Source organism: Artemia franciscana, chromosome 7 (genome assembly GCF_032884065.1).
Source record: "Artemia franciscana chromosome 7, ASM3288406v1, whole genome shotgun sequence".
NCBI lineage: Eukaryota > Metazoa > Arthropoda > Branchiopoda > Anostraca > Artemiidae > Artemia > Artemia franciscana.
In genome coordinates this window covers 40868776-40889562 of record NC_088869.1, presented here as the reverse complement: position 1 = coordinate 40889562, position 20787 = coordinate 40868776, and the positions used below count along the sequence as shown (strand labels likewise).

Here is a 20787-nt window from a genome sequence, read left to right as displayed (position 1 = left end):
CAGGGATGAATCTACAGGCTAAAGTATGTCCTGGGAAGGTATTTAGAAGCAACTACCTCTATTCCTTCTCCATCTAGAGGGCCCTGACCTTTGATGACCTTTAAAAATATGTGTGTTATAAAAATGAAACCTTGAAAAATAGATCTTCTGCTCAATTGAAGTACAACAAAATTGTTTTCGGCCTCATAACTTTGCTCAATTCCATTTTATAAGGTTTTAAAGATATGCAAATACATTTCCTAAATTTTGAAAAAAAACATTGATATGGCTCAAAATCCTACTCAAATAACAGGAATTGTATTTTCAGAGCTACAGACAGAGAAAAAGCAACTAGTAACTGAAAATTAAGGTAAAATGTTGTTTCATCAAAATTTCAAAAGATATAGACCTGTCATGTAGACAAATTTCAAGGCCCTCTAAAGGGAGAAGGAGTGCAGGTGGTACTTTAAAATACCTTCCTGGGACATACTTTAGCCTGTAGACCCATCCCTGAAAGTTTCATTTTCCTAACCTGAAACCTTTCTGAGAAAGCAAGAAGTCAATTAACAAGAATTTTACCCAAGAAGTCAATGGACTAGAATTTTACCAACAAATTGATACATTTTCTGTGGATACTTGAAGTAGGCTAGGCAGGCTTAGGCCTATCTTGGCTGTGACAAGATTTTGAAAGACTAAATTTCAGTTGGGGGACAAGGTCTGGGAGGAACACTTCCTTCCTGCTCCCTAGCAAATTAAACCCCTGTTTGAAAACATCAAATCCCTCGGGGATAGGTTTTAGAACATTTTTTAATTTTACTTTAGCCAAAAACAAAATTAAGCCTACCTTTTTGAATAGAGTTTGTTAAAAAATTGTTCATTATTGTCTCCCTTTTCTAGTATATCCGAGCTTCTTCCCATAAAATTTTTTTGTTGTTGAATTTGGTCCTCAATTTCTCGCTTTCTTTTTAGAACCAAGTCCATTTTGTAAATTCAATATTCTGTTTCTTCTTAAGCTCTGCAATGACGACGATAATGATACAGACAATTAGTAAACCTTTGACAGGAAAAACTTAACGTTTATTACATTTCATTTGTTTTTCAACATCAAAACTTCACACTCGTTGATAACTATCTTCCAATGTACTCTAAATACGACTACTAATCGGATTTTTCAAGTATCTATCGCTTGATTTCACAGAAATTTATTTAGGGGTTGTCTTAATTGGTGTAATAAGCTGCATAACGCTTTTTACGGCTTATACGTCGGATGGCGGCGATTTACGCGTCTGTCCAAATACAAAAAAGCTCAAGGCTTTTTTTACCAGCGGAAAATTCAAAAGTTTAAATCATGCGAAATTTCCAACTAGGCCTAGTTAAAAACCTCCCACAAGAATGGGTAGAAGTGCTGTTAGAAGCAGTGATGATTCCTAAACCAGGTACAGACAGTTCAAAGATCGAAAACTACAGATTTATTACCCGTGTTAGGCAAAGTTTATGAAAGACTTGTAAAGAAAAGGCTAAACTGGGAAGTGGAAAAAAGAAAAATACTTAAACATGTGCAGTGTGGGCTTAGGAGAAATAAGAGTACCATTGATAACCTGGTTTGTTTTCAAAGACATGCTGCCTATACGTTACAAAACAGGTTGGTAATGATAGCTGTCTTTCTAGATGTTGATGGTGCATTTGATAATTTGGTACACAGACAGATATTACTAGGACTAATTGAGGCGGGGATCCGTGGAAGAATGCTAATATTTATGAAAAATTATCTAGAAGATTGTGAAGTGCATGTTAGGGTGGGAAACACCATCTCCAGCCACTCCACCAAAAGAAAAAGGGGAGTCCCTCAGGGATCAGCTTTGAGTCCAGATTATTATAATCTGGGTGAACACAACATACCTTTAGATGATGGTGATTCTAGTGCAGGAATTTTTGCAGATGACAATAACCTGTGGGCAGTTAGAAGAACAATTGAAGATGTTGTACCAGTAATAAAATCCATTCTTGGACAGCTTGAAAATTGGGCAAGTGATATTGATTTAAGCTTTTTGGCTCACAAAACAAAAGCTATGCTTATAACAAGAAAGAAGTCTATAGTAGTCCCATCTTTAATCCTAAATAGAATGCCCACCAAATTTGTGGACCAAACAAAGTTTCTGGGATGCATAATTGAAAAATGTTTAAATTGGAATTTACACATTGAAAGCATTAAAGCAGCCTGCATTAGGAGGATCAACATAATGAAGGCATTAACAGCCACCACATGGGGAAGCAAAGCTGACTTTCTGAATAAATTCTACACAACATATATCAGGTCAAAGTTAGAATATGCAGCAGTTGTATATCACCCTGCAAATCAATCATCCCTTAAAAAACTAGACATTATACAAAATACAGCATTGAGGATTGCATTTGGAGCTAGGAAAACGACCCCAGTTTCATTCATATTGGCAGAAAGTGGCCTGGATGACCTCAAAACTAGAAGGAACATTGTTACACTAAAATATTTAGCAAAAGTATGGGGGTCAGATGAAACAAATCCAGTGAAATCAAGGATTGTAAAACAAGGTCTGCACACAACTGCAAACAAATACAGAAAGCAGAACCAGTTAAACTTCCTTGAAAGGTCCATTCAAATATGTGCTCAATTTGACCTAGAACTAAAGATCACGGAAATGTTACATGTTCCAGACATGGACTTACCTTCACCATGGAAGTGTTGCAAAATGAAATGTTCAATGGTCATGGAGAAAAAAGAAAACTTAGACTTCGCCACTAGCTTCAAGTTGCTGGTTGAAGAAGCATTTAGGGATTTCCTTGATATTTATACAGATGGATCCAAAGTAGATGACTATAGTCCAGTTGGAGCTGCATTTGTTATACCAAAAAAGAAAATTACAGCACAGTATAAGTTACCCAAACAAACTTTGATCTTTCAAGCTGAAGTTATAGCAATAAAGAAAGCAATAATATATACAAAAGAAAAATCTGAAAGAATATCCTAAAGTATTGATTTGCTCTGATTCAAAGAGTACACTAGAAACACTCACCAAAATAAGTAGAGGTGTGACATGGTCAAGGGAAGTGGCCAGTTGCTACAGAGAATTAGTCACAATACCCACAGGTCAAGAAATTGTTTTACAGTGGATAACAGCTCATGTTGATATACATGGAAATGAAATAGCTGACCAAGCTGCAAAAGATGGCACCACTATTGAGGACCCCTTCACATTTTGTGAAATTCCAATTCAGATTATGATGATTGAAGAGGTTATAAAAAAGCAGCAGCAATACTATTTTGAAGAAAATCATAACCTCTTGGGAAATTGGTTTACAACACGAAAAACAAGAAGGAAGTCAGAACTGAAACTCTACAGGAATCTGACCAGAAGAGAAGGAACCATAGCTTTTTGTCTAAGGTCCCGACATGCAGGTACTCATTCATACCTTGTAAGATTTTATGGAGATGTTAATATCTGTGATCATTGTGACAGTGAAGAGACAGTTGAACATATTTTAATTGATTGTGATCATTATACGCACTAGAAGACACATAGAATCATTCTTCAAGGAATATTAGGAAATTATTTCAGTGAATCTACTACTTGGTGGTTTCCTATGTGATGAACTAAAAACCACAGTCATAGGCTTAATTGTGCAATTCTTAGAAAAAATTGGATGTGACAAGAGGATGTAATTAAAGATGCTGGGAATCACTTAATTTCCTGCATAGCAAGCAATTACTCAAAGAATATATAGAGAGGACCTGAGTGACCATGTAGTCAAGAGGGGTCCGAAATTCATCTGATCATCATCATCTTGTATTGGATTCACAAAATTTAATTGCTCTTTTGTTAGCTAAAGTGTTGCTGTGGGGTGTTTCAAACAGGCTAAATTGGCTTTTTAAGTCTACTTCCATATTACTAGCATTGTTTCTAATAAGTGTTCTTTTTAATTTAAATTTTGTTTAAACAAGTTACTTGTTTAAAAACTAGTAAAGTTTTGCATTTAGGGGTGCCAATCCATACATTCTTTAAAAAAAAATTACTACTTCAGAACATAAGTCACTAGATTGTAGACTATAAATCACTAGAGTTATAATAATCTTCATCACTGTAATAGTAATTGTTTTATTTCTTTGCCATGTTCTATTTACAGGCCCACCTACAGGAAGGAAGAAAAATTTAAATGTTTACAAATACCTTTAGATTGATGGTTCGTTTTTTCTCAAGCAAAAATTATTCTTGAATTTTTGAAAAATGCGTTTTTGCATCTTTATGCAGAGAACAGAGCAAAATTTTTGCTTCCTCCCTGTATTTTCCCAAATTGGTACCCTTGGCTTATACCCTGATCACTTAAAATTGGCTATTGGTGATCTATTTGAAAAACTTGCTTCTTATTTTTACTTTTTTTTCCTTGTCAATTCAAAACCTCATTTTTTCCCTAACAACTATAGAAACTATTGTCTTTTTACTGTAGTTGAGCAAGTATAATCACTGGGACAACAGCAAAAGTTTTGAAAATTGTATTTTTATATTTTCATGGTAAAGATTTATCCCAATCAACACACATTTAATAAGTATCAGTCTTATTGCTTCTTTTATAAAAAAAAGGTACTTGTTAACTATATGGAACAGAGCCAAGAAGTAAAGTTATGTTAATCCTAACTAAAGTATGCCAAAATATGATGAAAATATAATACTTTAGTGTATATAATAATATAATTTCGGCTATATATTTGCACAATAGGGGGAGAGGTAAGGATAAAGTAACCCACAGTCCCCAGTGTAGGGATTGTATGTCATGCAACTTGCCCTTTTTTACATACATGATATCTTATCAATGGAAAAGGGATGATATTTGATTCTGGGTGTGCTCGGAAGGGCAAAGTGCATTAACTTTGATTAATTTTGAAGGGCATGTCAAACTAAATCAGAAGATACTATATACATCCTTGATTTAAAAAAAAAATCATATATGTAATATCAAAAGACGGCTGAGGGTTTTAAGTTTAAATTATCAGGGCATGTTGAGTGGATATCAAAGAATTTTAAGTCAGTACCCTATCCCATTCTCTTTTTAGGTACTGTCTAACCAACGATAACTAATCAAAATTTTGAATAGCCATCTTGTTCAAAATAATCAAAAGGTCAAATACATATTCATCTAGGGATGACAAAACTCCCCACAGCCTGTGGTGCAAGTTTTTCATGCTATATTGGTCGCCCATCATTTATTAACAAGGTTGGCTATTGGAAAAAGGGGGTATTTTTGACCCCAAGTCTCCAAAAAGGCCAAAGGCATTGAGGTAAACTTCTAGAAAATATTGTTGAGATGTCAAAAAAGTTAAAACACACAATATGCAGGAGGGATGTCCAAAGAACGCAACAGGTATAGTTAAGGTTGGCTAAGGGCCTTAAGTTGAAACTTTAAAAGGATGTTGAAAAATGAAGAGAGGGCAACCAGTTCCTCCCTTTTTTGTTTTAGATGCAATGCTTAAGACTGATGATAATCTTAAAAAGCCCTTTCATCCAAAATAGTCTCTAATAGCTAATAGCTATTAGAAAATGTCTAATAGCTAGTCTAAAAGCCATAACGATTAAATAAACAATCGTCGCAAACATACAGATAACAGGTAGTAATACAAATGAACAAATCTTTATTAGAACTTTATTAAAAAAAGACATTTCAAATGTTTTCAGTTTTTAAATTTTATAAATAAAAAATTGTATAACTTTAAGGGAATATATATCAGCTTATGTAAATCAAACTGACAATGTACATTCATTTATATTGTTTTTTAGTAAAGTACAAATTATGTTCTGGCCTTTAGATGGTTTGGGGGATGTGAGCCCTACTCATATTAATTTCTGCTTGTTTTGAGTTTGACTCGGTTATTATTGTAATTTATGTTTTCTTTGGGTTTCATTTATTTATTGATGGTTGTTTATGGTAACTTTACAATTGGTAGATTATTTGATTTTATTTCTGCTCATTTTTGGTTTAATGGAGTTTTTTACTTTTCTTTGAAAAACTTATTGGTAAAGTTTTTTAAGTTAATTTCTGTTTGTTTTTATTGATATAGTCTTTCCAATGAAAAAAGAAAATAATGTTTATCTTTTAGTTTTTCTCTGTAAGAAGTCATACTTTGGATTGTTATTTGTAGATTGGACAAACTTTTTCAACAATTTTTGACAATATACACCAATTTGAAAATCTTGACAAAAATGATACCGTTTAGTTTAGTTTTATACCTCCTCTAATTGACCTGAAAAATATAACTTAATACCATTCCTCAACAAGTTCTTTCTATTCTCTTTGACAACCTGGATATACTTATACTTTTTTGACTTCGTTAAATTGTAAGAGCACAAATAGAAAAAGTAGTAACCCTTTAAACTTTAACTTAATAACCTCAGTTGTTCTTGGGATATTGATGAGATGAATTATTGGCAACCAGTGTACACATGGTGCCTTTTGATTTAGGTTTAAAGTAACAGTTATTTTTAAAGTATAATGGGTAAATTGCACTGCTGTGGGGGGTTGACACACCCAATATCCCTAAATATGTAGTTACAGGACTCTACAACTATGCTGAACAAAATGACTCTCTCAAAATTTTGACTCAAAATGTTTGGAAAATTATGGGTTAAAGAGGAGGGCTGCTTGCCCTCCAATCACTGTTGACTCTTGAAAAGAGCACCAGAAATTCGAGTTTTCAATCGAACTAGCTTCTTTAAAAGTTGTAGTTATATTATTAGCGATGATAGAGTAGCGCAGCCTATAATATTGCTTATATACCCTTTTTAAAACCTGTGTGCATATAGTCTTTTCGTTTAACTGAAACGGTTCCGTTGCAACTGAGTCACCGTGTAACTAAACCCTCGTGCAACTGAACCCCCGTGTAACTGAACCCCGTTTAGCTGAATGTTGGGTGTAACTCAAATTAGAGTCTTTACATGCTCAACCTTGTTGGAATTGTTTGCTTTTTAATGTCATGATATAAATAACTGTTATGATGATTAATAAAAAAGCTGTGTTTTGTTGTCACAAAAACAAAGAAAATCAGACGTCACATACTCTTAAAGCCAGATTTATTTCTCTTTTTTATGTCTGTTAATGGGGGTTCCCTTCGCCCTGTCACTGTCAAGGGGCTTAGGCGTTAACCTCCCCCTCTCTCATCGAAAAACCCTCCTTGGAAAATACCCCCAAGCAGAAAATATGGTTTTCCAAATTTAAATATTTTATTTGAGTTCTTTTGTCCACTCTGCAACGCCTCGCTCTTTACGCTAAAGTTTGACTATTTCTCACAACTATACTTTTTAAAACAATAAAAAATTTTAGCGCAAAGAGCGAGGCGTTGCAGAGGGGACAACCCCTTCATATACGGCATAATTTCAGTTCGTTTTAAGTTTTAGTGTCGCTTCTTACTTGCAGTTAAAAGAACTTGTTTTTTTATTTAATTTCTGAACATTTTTGAATTAATGCGTGTTTTGATTTTGGCTCACCGCACATAAATAATTAAAACGAAATTTGTATATAATTTTTTTTTGGCTAAGTGGCTTTCTCATAGTTTTGATCAGAATATTTTGATACAAAAAGGGGGTGGGGGAGGAGGCCTAGTTGCCCTCCAGTTTTTGGTTACTTAAAAAGGCAACTAGAACTTTTTATTTTTTTTTATGGACGTTTTTATTAGTAACAAATACACTTAATTTAAGAATTAACTTACGTAACGAACTTCTATATTTGTATATTTAAATACATAATTATTAGGTTTTTCGACTATGCTGAACAAAATATCTAACTCAGAATTTTGTTCTGGTGACTTTGAGAAAAAATGAGTGTGGGAGGGGGCCTGGAGTGTGGGAGGGGTGATGGGATCTTAATGGAATTTGATTTTTGGAAGGATATCGTATCTCAGAGCGCTTATTTTAAATCCCGACCGGATCCGGTGACATTGTGGGGAGTTGGGGGGCATAAAATCTTGGAAAATGCTTAGAGTAGAGGGATTGGAATGAAACTTGGTGGGAAAAATAAGCACAAGTCCTAGATACCTGATTGACATAACCGAAACAGATTCGCTCTCTTTGGGGTAGTTCAGGGGGGAGGGTTAATTCTGAAAAATTAGAAAAAAAGAGGTATTTTTAACTTATGAACAGGTGATCGGATCTCAATAAAATCTGATATTTAGAAGGATATCGTGTCTCAAAGCTCTGATATTTAAAAGGATCTTGTGCTTTAGAGGTCTTATTTTTAAATTCCGATCATATCCCCTGACATTGGGGGGGGGGGGGGAGTTGGAGGGGGAAACCGGAATTCTTGGAAAACGTGAAAATTGAGGTATATTTATCTTACGAATAGGTGATCGGATCTTAATGAAACTTGATATATAAAAGGATCTTATGTCTCACATGCTCCATTTTCGACTCGAATTGAATCCGGGGGCATAGGGGGTTGGAGGGGGGAAACAGAAATCTTGGAAAACGCTAAGAGTGGAGGAATCGGGATGAAGCTTGGTGGGTAGAATAAGCAAACGTCGTAAATACATGATTGACGTAACCGTACTGGATTCGCTCTCTTTGGGGGAGTTAGGGTTCAGTGCTTTGGCGAGTTTGGTGCTTCTGGACGTGCTAGGACAATGAAAATTGGTAGGCGTGTCAGGGAGCTGCACAAATTGACTTCATAAAGCCGTTTTCCCTGATTCGACCATCTGGGGGGCTGAAGGGAAAGGAAAAATTAGAAAATATTATGTATTTATAACTTACGAGTAGGTGATTGGATCTTAATGAATTTTGATATTTAGAAGGACCTCGCGACTCACAGCTCTTATTATAAATCCTGACCGGCATAAAGCCTCTGATTTTCCTTTAAAATCAATCTATTGATTCTCAGAATTTTGCTAGAGCTCATACCATATCAGTTCTTATATGAGCTCTTATATTACGAGTGGGTGATCGGATCTTAATGAATTTTGATATTTAGAAGGACCTCGTGACTCAGAGCTCTTATTTTAAATCCTGACCGGCATAAAGCCTCTGATTTTCCTTTAAAATCAAGCTATTGATTCTCAGAATTTTGCTAGAGCTCATACCATATGAGCTGTTGGCTCTTGGCTCTTCCGGCCTCGTCACAAGTGCCGTATGAGCTCTTAACTCTTGTTTTATTTGCACTCGTTTTCATGGAAAACGTCAAAATATATGGAAAGTAAAAAATAATTTTGTATATCTTATTAGCTTTTTGAACAGTTCGCGGTAATGAACAAATTTTCAGCGGGTTTGGATTTCTAAGAAAAAATTCCACGTAAGGGGGGATTTCCAGAGTGGTAGGAAAAAAGGTTAGAAATTGAAGTTTTTATCAACGCAAATAGTATCGTTAGCCTGGATTTACAGCTTCTCAAGATGACCTGGAAAATAAAGCTTAATACCATTCCCAAAATTCTATCTGTGCTCTTTGACAACCTTGATGCATTTACACTCTTTTGATTTAGTTAAAATGGAAGAGTAGAAATAGTAACATCTGTAGCTGTGAAAGTTTCAATTTAATACCCTTATTCGTTTTTGGGATATTGCCGAGAAGTCTTATTGGCAACCAGCATACACTCCGTGCCTATTGGTTTAGTATAAAAGCAACATTTAGTTTTAAAGAACAATGGGCAAATTGCATAACTGTGGGAAGTTTGAAATACCCAATATCCCTAAAGACGTAGCTACTGAACCCTTCAACTATGCTGAAGAAAATGCCTCTCAAAATTTTGAATGGCTGTTTTGAAAATCAATTGGCTTGGGAGGATTGCTTTTTGCCCTCCAGTCACTTTTGACTCGTAAAAAGGGCACATCAGTAGTATTTTTATATTAGTAGCAGTAGCAACAGTGGTAGCAGCAGTATTAATAACTGTAGTAACATGTACATGCTGTCTTTCTTTCAGTCCCCTTTATGATAATCCTGAAGTTTCATCTTGATACGGTAAGCTGTTTCAAAAATATTGCTCATGCATTCTTTTGACCCTCTTTTGACGCTTTTTTCATCTCAATACTCTTGGCCTTAAAAGTATTTGCAATTGAAGCAGTAGTTGGAGAAGTTTTGTAGTAGTGGTAGTAGTAAGTAGGAATAGTTACTGTACTTCCGACAGCAAATCCTATTCAGAACGCGGTGCAATTCCTTTTTGGTAGGTCCTTCCTGTCGTAAATCCTAGGGAAAACGTGGTGTGATTCCTTATTGCTTTTTGGTAGGTAGTTCCACGACACATTGAATAGGGGGTTCCGATTACATTGAATAGGGGGCATACTGACACACTCTATTGAGAGATAGGGAATATGATGACACTCTGTTGAGAGATAGAGTATTCCTTGTTACATTGTGTAGACTATTTCTCAAATCCTTTGTCTGGTAAACATATGTGTTTGTGGGAGACATGATTCTAACCTGGATTTATCCCCCCACCTCTCCCCGCTAGACAGCCATTTTCTAAGCGTAGACAATATAAAGGAATCGCACCACGATCTGAATATGATTTACCGACTGAAGAACCTACAAAAAAGAATCTCACCACGTTCTGAATAGGATTTGTCTGTCGGAAGGACCTACCAAAAAGGAACTGCACCACGTTCTGAATAGAATTTGCCGTTGGAAGTACAGTAATCATTCCTACTGTAGTAGTAGCAGTAAAAGTACAAGTGGTAGTAATATTAGCAGTAGAGCGCACATATTACCTTTTGGTCGATTGATCATCCCTTTAAGCATTCTCTTAAAGTTGCAACCAAATACCCAAGTCAATTCCTAAGATACGTCCTTTTTACATTCTGTATGCACAGTGTGTTTTGATCTAGTTCAAATACCCCCTGGACATTTTGTCAAATTTTCACCTTCATAATACGTAGCCTTAGTAGTTCTAGTACCGTAGTAGTAGTGACAGTAGGAGCAGTAGTAGTAGTAATAGTATCGTATTGCTAATAGTAGTAACTGTAGTAGCAGCAGTATTAATAGCAATAGTTGCAGATACGTGTTGTCTGTTGATCAGTTGAACATCCCCTTCGTGATGCCACAGAAGTTTCATTTTGATACCCTAGGCCGTCCCAAAACTATTGCTGATAACGCTTGTATCAGCAAATTGTTTGCACGTAGCATGTTTTGATTTATTTAACTTATTTATCTCAAATATTTTCATTTAGTTCAATGCTCCACTCAACATCCTCAGGTCAAACATGCCCAGCTTTCTCAATAACATAAACTATATGTAAACAATGGACGAAGTGCCATGAAAAACCTTAGGTGCCCCCAAGGCACAACTTACAACCCTTGCCGCTGGACTCTGGGGGCTTGTGTCAACCCTGAAGGCATTGCTACATGTTCCCTTGACTATTTTCAACAAAATGGCTATCTCAAGATTTTGATCAAATGCGTTTGGGGAAATGAGGGCGTCGGAGTAGCAGGAGGATGGCTTGATGCCCTCCTATCACTTTTGACTCTTAAAAAAATTAGAACTTTTAACTCCCAATCAAGCGTGTCTTCTCTAAAGCTTATACGACCATCCCTTTCAAAATACCTTTATGCCCCTGGGGCATAACTTACAATCTTTGCCCCCCAACTTTGGGGGGTTGTGTCAACCCCGAAGGACTTGTTAAATAATATTTGGACAATTTTAAACAAAATTACAATCTCAAAATTTCTATGAGATGCATTTAGGGAAAATAAGATGGGGGGGGGGCAGATAGTTGTCTTCTCCGATCACTTTTGATTCTTTAAAAGGGCATTAGAAAAGGACACTCTGATTTTCAATTGAATTTGCCCCCTCTGAAGTTTTTCGACCACCACTTCCATAGAAACCGTATATTTTATTAAGGGCAACTAGTATTACTTATAGCCCTTGCCCTGATGACCCCGGAGGGTTGTCAACCTTCCACGACATAATTAAGACATAGTTAATGGACCTTCAATTATGATGAAAAAAAAAAACTGTCTCAAAATTTTGATTTGATTTGGTTGGAGAAATAATCGGCGTGGGAGGTTAGTTGCCGTGCAATTACTTTTGATTTTTAAAAAGTACACTTGAACTTTCAATTTTTAATCGAATGTGTTCCTTTCGAAGCTTCTACAACAACTATTTTTATACGAAAGGAATTGATCAGGAAAAAATAAAACATTGTGCCCACATCGTTCTTTACATAGGCAGCACTATTGCGCTGCCTATGATACCAGTAAGAAGGCCCATTGCAGATGCCTGGTACCAGGTTTGACACACAGAATAGGGGACCCTGTAAAATAATTTACTGGTGTAATCTCATTGAAATACTTTATTCTTCCTTGGCTCACAAAACTTTCATGCTGTAGCATACTTCTATTTTGAATTTCTTTCTTTAGCTATTCTAAAACCATAGTCGCTGTGTCCTAAAAAACACCTAAAAAATGGCAATGTAGTTGAGTTCATTCTTCCTCTTATAAAATGTTCCTTTGAACGTACTTCATGATATCAATTGTTGACATTCTGGCTTTTATGCAAAAATCTCCTCGGGCCCTGAAAAATAGAAGTTGTAAGATTTTTGTAAATGATAAATATCTGATCACGGACGTTACTCTAAAAAAAAATGAGTTAAACACTTCTAAAAAGTTTCGTATGATTTAACTGGTTCACTTAGACATTGATGCTATTGAACTGAAACTTATAGAGCAAGAAAGTTTATTACCTTAAAAGATCTTTTTTTTTGCATCAGTAAAAGAAATATATTTATATAAAATTTGTCATAAATCGTTATCATGCCAAGTCAGACCCAACCACTTCGTTGAGACAAACTAAGGTTTGACATTTAATAGCCGCGGGAAAAGTGGAAATATGAATAAAAAAATAAAATAAAATAAAGAAAATTTCAAAGAACATAAAATTTTAAATTCGAGTTAACACTACTACTACTTCTAACAACTCACCGTAGCACCAGTTCACCTTAGATCAGCCCAGCTACGTACGCTTCTCCTCCACCCCAATCTATTTATAAACTCCCTCTTTAAATCATCCCAGGAAATTCCTATTCCCCTTAAATCTTTCCTTAAAACTTCCTCCCACCCCAACCGAGATATCCATAGGATGGATGCTTATGACTTGTTTGCCACCCTCCAATTTCTGGGGGAGGGGACTGAAATCTAACACCACATAAGCTATAGTAAATAAATAACTTCCATGAAAAAGCTTATAGTGAAGAAGGGAGGTGTTAAAGGAATTTTTTCAGCGGGGGGGGGAGGGGACTGAAATCTAAAACCCAATTAGCTATCGGAAATATATAGCTTCCTTTAAAAAGTTTAAAGTTGAGGTGGGAGGGTTTAAAGGAACTTTTCCCGGGGATGAGGATTGGAATCCAACACCCAATAAGCAATCATAAATAAATTATTTCCATAAAACAGCTTAAAATTACACACGCGTATTACAAATTTTTTTTTCGTGGGATAGGGGGACTGAAATTTAACACCCAATAAGCTATCGTAAATAAATAAATTCCATAAATCAGCTTAAACTTAAGGTGGGATATGCTACAGGAATTTTCCCGGGGGCCGAAATCTAACACCCAACAAGCTGTCGTGAATAAATAACTTTCATAAAACAGATTAAAGTTAAGGTGGGAGGTGTTATAGGATTTTTTTAGGGGGATAGGGGGACCGAAATCAATTACTCAATAAACTATCATAAATAAATGACTTCTATAAAATAGCTTAAAGTTAAGGTGGGAGGTGTTAAATGAATTTTTCAGTGGTGTGGGGACTGAAATCTAACATCCAGTCAAAGAAATGAGGGATTTTTCATTATGACTTCTCGGAAAAAACTCTTAATAAGGTTTAAATTTATCTCTAATAACAACCCTCCCCCTCTGGAATCACTTGCTAGGGTGGGCTAGCCACATATTGTCATGGTGGCGTGAAATATGTATAGCCTGGGCTCAATGAAACGTGACATTTTCATTAAGACCCCTGAGGGATGCCTCTGTATATTTCTCAAATTTACCTATAATAACAATCCGCCCCCTCTTGAGTTAGTTGCTAGTATCCCTGTCTTTCTTTCATTCATGTTTGTTTTTGCTTGTATTTTATCCTATGTCAGGTTTTTTTCACGTTTTACTTTTCCATTTGTTGAGTTTTAACTGCTTTTTCTGTGATTTTACAGTTCTTTTTGCTTATATTTCTTCCTTTATAAGCCTTCCACGTTTTGTTTTTTCCGTTTTTTGAGTTTTAACTCCTCTGTCTGTGATTCAAAAATGCCTTGAAACTTTATTTTTATTAATAAAACATTTTTTTACAATAAAAAGTCTGTGCCTTTTTAGATTTTGTGTTCCAAGACGAATCTTAAATACCTAATCATTTGCGTTATGAAATTCTAAAGCCAATGCTATATAAGCTAAAATTTTAGGAAAACCTTAATTAAACCACCGTATAAGAAAGGTGACAAAAGTGAATGTCGTAATTATCGAGGCATTAGTCTGGTCTCTGTAGCTAGTAAATTACTTAGTAATGTGATACTTTTTAGACTGATAGATGCTGTAAACAAAGTTTTAAGGGAATAACAGTGCGGGTTTAGAAAAGGTAGAGGATGTGTCGACCAAGTTTTCACTCTTCACTCTGAAAAGTCCCTTCGTTGTCAAACACCTTTGGTCCTCAGTTTTATCGATTATGAGCAAGCTTTCGATTCTGTTGATAGAAGAGCGTTAGCAAAGGTCTTATCCTTATATGGTATACCAGACCAACACATTAAAGTGATTTGTGCTACTTACGAGAATAATACTGCTGCGGTTAAGGTAGGAAATGAGGTTAGCAACTGGTTTTGTATTAAATCAGGAGTAAAGCAGGGTTATGTTCTATCCCCCTTTATATGGTTCATTTTGATGGACTTTGTCTTAAGGAGCACAGTAATGTCAATTGGAGACCACGGAATGAAATGGGGAGGGAAAACACTCTTGGATTTAGATTATGCTAATGATTTAAGCATATTAGATAAAAGTGTAAGCAAAATGAATGAATTTTTAGAGGTTTTGTGAGTTCAGGGTGCTTGAATACTATTACTACTACTACTAATAACTCACTGCAAAACCAAGCCGTCTGAGGCCAACAAAGCTACGCACGCTCCTCCTCCAACCTAATATATTCAAGGTCTCCCTCTTTACACCCTCCCAGGAAGTTCCCAGAAACTACTCCGTACATGTAAGGGGATTTTCCTCCTCAACGCCCCGCTCTTTACGCTAAAGTTTGACTCTTTCTCTTAACTCTGTTTTTTAAACAGTAAAAAACTTTTGAGTAAAGAGCGGGACGTTGAGGAGGAAATCCCCTTACATATACTGAGTAATTTCTGTTCGTTTTAAGTTTTAATGTCGCTCCTTACTTTAGTTAAAAAAAAACGTGTTTTATTATTTAATTTCTAAACATTTTTGAATTTTGGCTTTCCACATAAATAATTAAAACGAAATTTGCATATTAATTTCTTTTGGCTAAATGGCTTTCTCATAGTTTTAATCGGAAGATTTTGAGAAAAAAAGAAGCGGGAAAAGAAGCCTAGTTGCCCTCAAATTTTTTGATCACTTAAAAAGGCAAATAGAACTTTTAATTTTTTACGAACGCTTCCATTAGTAAAAAATACACGTAATTTAAGAGTAACCTACGCAACGAACTTCTATATTCGTATGTTTTTAATATCTATATGAGGGGGTTCACCCCTCGTCAATACCTCGCTCTTTACACTAAAGCATAAATTGTGTCCCAATTCCTTAAGAATGACCCCTGAATCACTTTAAATACTTTAAAATACTTTAGCGTAAAGAGCGAGGTATCACAAGGAGGTGAACCTCTCTTATGCGTAATAGTTTCTGTTCGTTTTAAGTTTTAATGCTGCTCCTTACTTTCAGTTGAAAAAACTTTTCATATTTATTTTTCATTGTTTTTTTTTAATAATGCTAGAAAATTCTGCACTCCCCTCATTGAAATTCTCTTCACCCATGGCAAATACCTCCATAGAAAGATCCTCCCACGAAACCCATCCCCCCTCAACTTCTCTCCCCCCCCCCACACACACAAAAAAAATCCCCCTGAAAACGTTTGTACAATTCCCAATAACCGTTACTATATGTAAACACTGGTGAAAGTTTGTAGGTTGTAGCCCCTCCACTGGGACTTTGGGGAAGTAAGTCGTCCCCAAAGACATAATTATTAGGTTTTTCGACTATGGTGAATAAAATGGCTATCTCAGAATTTTGATCCAGTAACATAGGGGAAAAGATGAGCGTGGGAGGGGGCCTAGATGCTCTCCAATTTTTTTAGTCACTTAAAAAGAGCACTAGAACTTTTACTTTTCGTTAAAATGAGCCCTCTTGCAACATTCTAGGACTACTGGGTCGATACGATCACCCCTGGAAAAAAAAACACGCACCCGTGATCGGTCTTCTGGCAAAAAATACCAATATCCACGTTTTTGTATATAGGAGCTTGAAACTTCTACAGTGGGGTTCTTTAATACGCTGAATGCGATGGTATGATTTTCGTTCATATTGTATGACTTTTAGGGGTTGTTTTCCCCTATTTTCTAAAATGACGCAAATTTTCTCAGGCTCGTAACTTTAGATGGGCAAGACTAAACTTGATGAAACTTATATATTTAAAATCAACATTAAAATACAATTCTTTTGATGTAACTATTGGTATCAAAATTCTATTTTTAGAGTTTCGGTTACTATTGAGCCGGGTCGCTCCTTACTACAGTTCGTTACCACGAACTGTTTGACAAAAGGTAATATAAATATGAATCTTTAAAAAGTTTATAGACAATAAAACCAAATGGTTTTTTTTTGGCCTTTTGACAGTTGTTCCGACCCCGCTTCGTTCAAAGCTAAAAGCTGGTTCTTGCTCTTTGCTTTACGAAAAAAAATTTAATGTCTGACCGCCAAAACTGGGCATTTATGACACTCGTTATCTTCCTGAAAGGATAAATCAATTGTTTTTTGTTTTTTTTTTTTTTAGTGAAAGGAAGACTTGGGGCCCGTTCCAGCCAATGGGATACCTACTGTCAGTGCATGTTGAACTTAACTTTAACCCGCCGCTCCCGCTTATGGTAAACCCACACCCGTTTTCAGAGTATTTTTCAGCTGTTTTATTTACAATTATCTAAAACTTCCTTAATATTCGGGTTTTCATGAAAAGTTTTCTGGAATGTAAAACCAGTTTTTGGTTTTCTCTTCCCTCTTTAGAGAATACAACATGGACAGCAAGATGAACACATAGACCTTTATTTTCTTCCTTTTTTATTTTTTGAACCAGTTCCTCTAAAGTATTTCTTAACCCCTCTGTAATTTCTCCTGGCTAAAAAACCAAGGATCAACCGGGGCGAACTTAAATATAGCTTAAACGTATATTTTTTATTTCTTAAAAAGTTTCCCCCTGTATTAACTAAACAATTTCGTTATTAGGTTCTTTCCCCCAGACTTGATTTAAAATCAGTTCTTTCCCCAGACATTAGCTTGATCGGTAGTTGACAAATCCTGCACTAAATTATTTGATGGGACTCAAAAGTATTCTAAATCTTGTATTTCACTGCTAAATAATTGGTTTGTAGCAGGAGTGACAGGCGGGTCGGTTTCGAATTGGCTCGTTATAGCAGGGTTGTGACACGAACCATATCGTCCATTCTTCTGTGGAAGGGCTTGATATGCTGGTTCATTAGTTCTTGAACATATATCTTCCAAATCTATTTAATTAAATACCTCTTCGTTGGACTTATTAAGAAACCCCTCAATAAGATGGTCAATTTTGCTTTTAATATATTTCTGTCAAAGATTTACAAAATTTTGAATTCAGAAAGGGAAACAAAGAGGTTAATATATGGTTTGTGAGGTCATATACAAACTGTCTGGTAGATATTTAAAAAAAATCATAAATAAAGGGGCATCTGTCCCTGGAAGGTATACAGGATAGTCACAAACAAGGGATATTTTTCTGTGGTAGATATTTGTGGTATGTGCTAAACAAATTAGTTTGGGTTCTAATTTTTAAACGTCAGTCTGTCAGCTTTGAATGAAAAAAAATGGAAATATGATTGTTTTATCCCTAAGGAAATTTTTATGATGTGAGCGATCTCTATGCGGTAGTTTTTTTCATAACCTTCTAGGAGTAATGGAAAATGATATTCTATCACGTAGAAAAAAATTTAGACATTACTAAATACAATTTAAAAAACGTTGCAAATCACATGCTAGATCGCTATTAGGTGTTGCTAACCCTCCACTGCCTCTCAATAAAAAATCATTCCTTCATTCGGTCATAATAAATAGATAAAAAGGGGGAATATGATGCTTAGACAGGATAAGGGGTCAGGAAGTTACCCTATCAATGCGTGTTGTGTGAGGTTGTAACCCGAACAATGTCGTTTTTGGGGGGAAACACATGTTATTCATAAATTGCTATATTCTTACCGACAGGTCTTGTTATGGTAAGCCTTAGATACAAGGGAAAAATACATATTCCATCTCTTATTATTCGTCTCAATGTTTTGACTGATTCAACATATCATTGCTGGTAAAATATATTTATGAATTTTGTAAATATCTGGATCACGAATTTTTTCGACGCTACCACTTTTTACCATGGATTTTAAATAGATTTGTTGCTAATTCACCAACAAATTATCTGTCCATCTATCTAGTCGCTGTGTTAACCCACCAGAAATGTGCTTTCATTTTTTCTTTATATTTGACCTGAAACTATCATATATTTCTTACTTGGCTGAAGCATTCTCTCCCATAAGTTCTGTCCTTGAAGAGGGTTTTCTACAAGACTTAGCTACAAACTGATTTGAACCAATAGAATTCATAAAATGAATTATTGCAGCATTGTGGCTACAAACAGCTTCGATAAGTCCTGGAAAATAAGAGAAGCTAAAATAACGAAAAAACGGAGATAAACTAAATATTGCTAAATGAAATTAACTAAAAGTTAGCTAAGCAAAGCAGACATTAAAGTTTTTTTGCTGTTTTCTACTGCGTTTTACATTTATCTTTATATAATTGCTACAAGTCAAATAAGAAAATATTTTGTATCACAGTTTAAAGTGTGCCGAATTTTATTTTTTAAATCAAAAAGACAAGACTTGTCGACATTTCAAGGCAACGATTCAAAAAGGAGATGGGGAACACGAATCAAGGATAGATTTAAAAAATTAGAGAACAATATAGAGGAAAGATGACGGAGCTTATGTGATGTGATGAGATAGGACAATTGAAATAAATACTCACAGTAAAGAATTAGTATTACATAAAAGAAACATGCTTCCGGGTGGCATGAAAGAAAATACAAGTAAATATTTGCAAAACAAGCAAAAATAACTTGAACTACTATTGCTTTTCTGATCTTGAGCTCAGTTTCCTGAAAACATAACACACGATCCCGCTAAACAGAGTGCGAATTTAAATTCAGACAATATAGGTCTTCAACATGTGTAACATCATTTTAACAGTCCGCAAAAATCATGTAACCTAAGATAGATGCTATGAGTCTTTCAACATTCATAGATTCTGTGCTTTTAAGCAACCTATTTGGCATGCTTTAATTACTTAAGAAGTACAGTCGACGATGATACACAAAAATAAAATGATTTGGCCTGACATACCAAGACCGTCACGTTCCAAGACTGCGGTTAAAATTATTCCCTGAGAGATTTTTGACCAAAGAAATAAAATTTACCAGGTCTTATCCTAGCCGGTGGCCAAGGAGCCTTAGAGTCAGTAGGAAGTAAAGCAATTCAGCCCAATATTGCTATTGAGGTATAAAATTGAACATTCAGGATAACCCACTTCCTTCTAGTATGATCCCAGCATGATCTAGCATGCAACCCAGTTCCACTGGAGCAGCAAAAATATTTAAAAAGAAAACAAAGCTACTTAAGCAATACGATAGTAGCAGAAAGTGTCTCTTAAAAGAGCCACTATTAGTGTTGAAAATGTAGGGTAATGATAAAAAAGAAGACAAGAAAAAAACATTAAAACAAGAGCTAAGAGCTCATATGGCACTTGTGACGAGGTCGGAAGAGCCGAGAGCTCATATGGTACGAGGTCGGAAGAGCCAAGAGCTCATTTGGACGAGGTCGGAAGAGCCAAGAGCCAAGAGCTCATTTGGCACTTGTGAGAAGGTCAGAACCTAAAGTTAAACTTTATAGCACAAGATCCTTCTAAATATCAAATTTCATTAAGATCTGGTCACCCTTTCGTAAGTTACAAATACCTCAATTTTCAAAATTACCTCCCCCCTCCCAATTCCACCAAAGAGAGCAGATCCGGTCCAGTTATGTCAGTCACGTATCTTAGACAGGTTTCTATTCTTCCCATCCAGTTTCATCCTGATCTCACCGCTTTAAGTATTTTCTAAGATTTCCGGTCCCCCCAACTGCCCCCCCCCCCCCCAATTACGTTTGATCCGGTTGAGATTTAAAATAAGATATCAGAGTTACGAGGTCCTTCTAAATATGAAGTTTCATGAAGATCCGATCACTCCTTCGTAAGTTAAAAATACGTTATTTTTCTTATTTTTCAGAATTACCCCCCCCCCCCCCGCAATTGAGCGGATCCATTCCAATTATGTAAATTACGTATGCAAGACTTTTGCTTATTTTTCCAACCAAGTTTCATCCCAATCCTTCCAATCTAAGGGTTTCCCATCATTTTAGGTCTCCCCACCCCAAACTTCCCCCAATGTCACCAGATCCGGTCAGGATTTAAAATAAGAGCTTTGAGCCACGATATCCTTCTAAAAATCAAATTTCATGGAGATCCAATCACCCATTCGTAAGTTAAAAATACC

General features: G+C 35.7%; 4 protein-coding genes across 5 annotated transcripts in view; 2 read left to right on the top strand and 2 right to left on the bottom strand.

Annotated features, from left to right (window-relative positions):
* Nucleotides 1-1020, bottom strand: part of LOC136029304 (SURP and G-patch domain-containing protein 1-like) — a 38228-nt gene extending 37208 nt beyond the window's left edge. For both annotated transcript variants that reach the window (XM_065707570.1, XM_065707569.1), the window contains exon 1: nucleotides 824-1020. In XM_065707570.1, coding sequence (XP_065563642.1) covers nucleotides 824-960 — 137 coding nt within the window. In that variant the 5' untranslated portion in view covers nucleotides 961-1020. The remainder of the gene's footprint in view (nucleotides 1-823) is intronic.
* Nucleotides 1021-1326: 306 nt separating this feature from the next.
* LOC136029298 (serine/arginine repetitive matrix protein 2-like) overlaps nucleotides 1327-20787 on the top strand; it is a 171331-nt gene continuing 151870 nt past the window's right edge. Inside the window, exon 1 of the mRNA XM_065707559.1 lies at nucleotides 1327-1415. The gene's annotated coding sequence lies outside the window, so the exon portion shown is untranslated. The remainder of the gene's footprint in view (nucleotides 1416-20787) is intronic.
* On the top strand, nucleotides 1629-2984 carry LOC136029694 (uncharacterized). The gene has a single exon (XM_065708199.1). The coding sequence runs from the start codon at nucleotides 1629-1631 to the stop codon at nucleotides 2982-2984; it is 1356 nt and encodes a 451-aa protein (XP_065564271.1).
* The window catches only part of LOC136029299 (lipase member H-A-like), a 43400-nt gene continuing 34750 nt past the window's right edge, over nucleotides 12138-20787 (bottom strand). The window contains exons 6-7 of the mRNA XM_065707564.1: nucleotides 18714-18852; nucleotides 12138-12490 (exon numbers count right to left, since the gene is read on the bottom strand). Of these exons, the coding sequence (XP_065563636.1) occupies nucleotides 12412-12490; nucleotides 18714-18852 (218 nt within the window). The 3' untranslated portion in view covers nucleotides 12138-12411. The remainder of the gene's footprint in view (nucleotides 12491-18713; nucleotides 18853-20787) is intronic.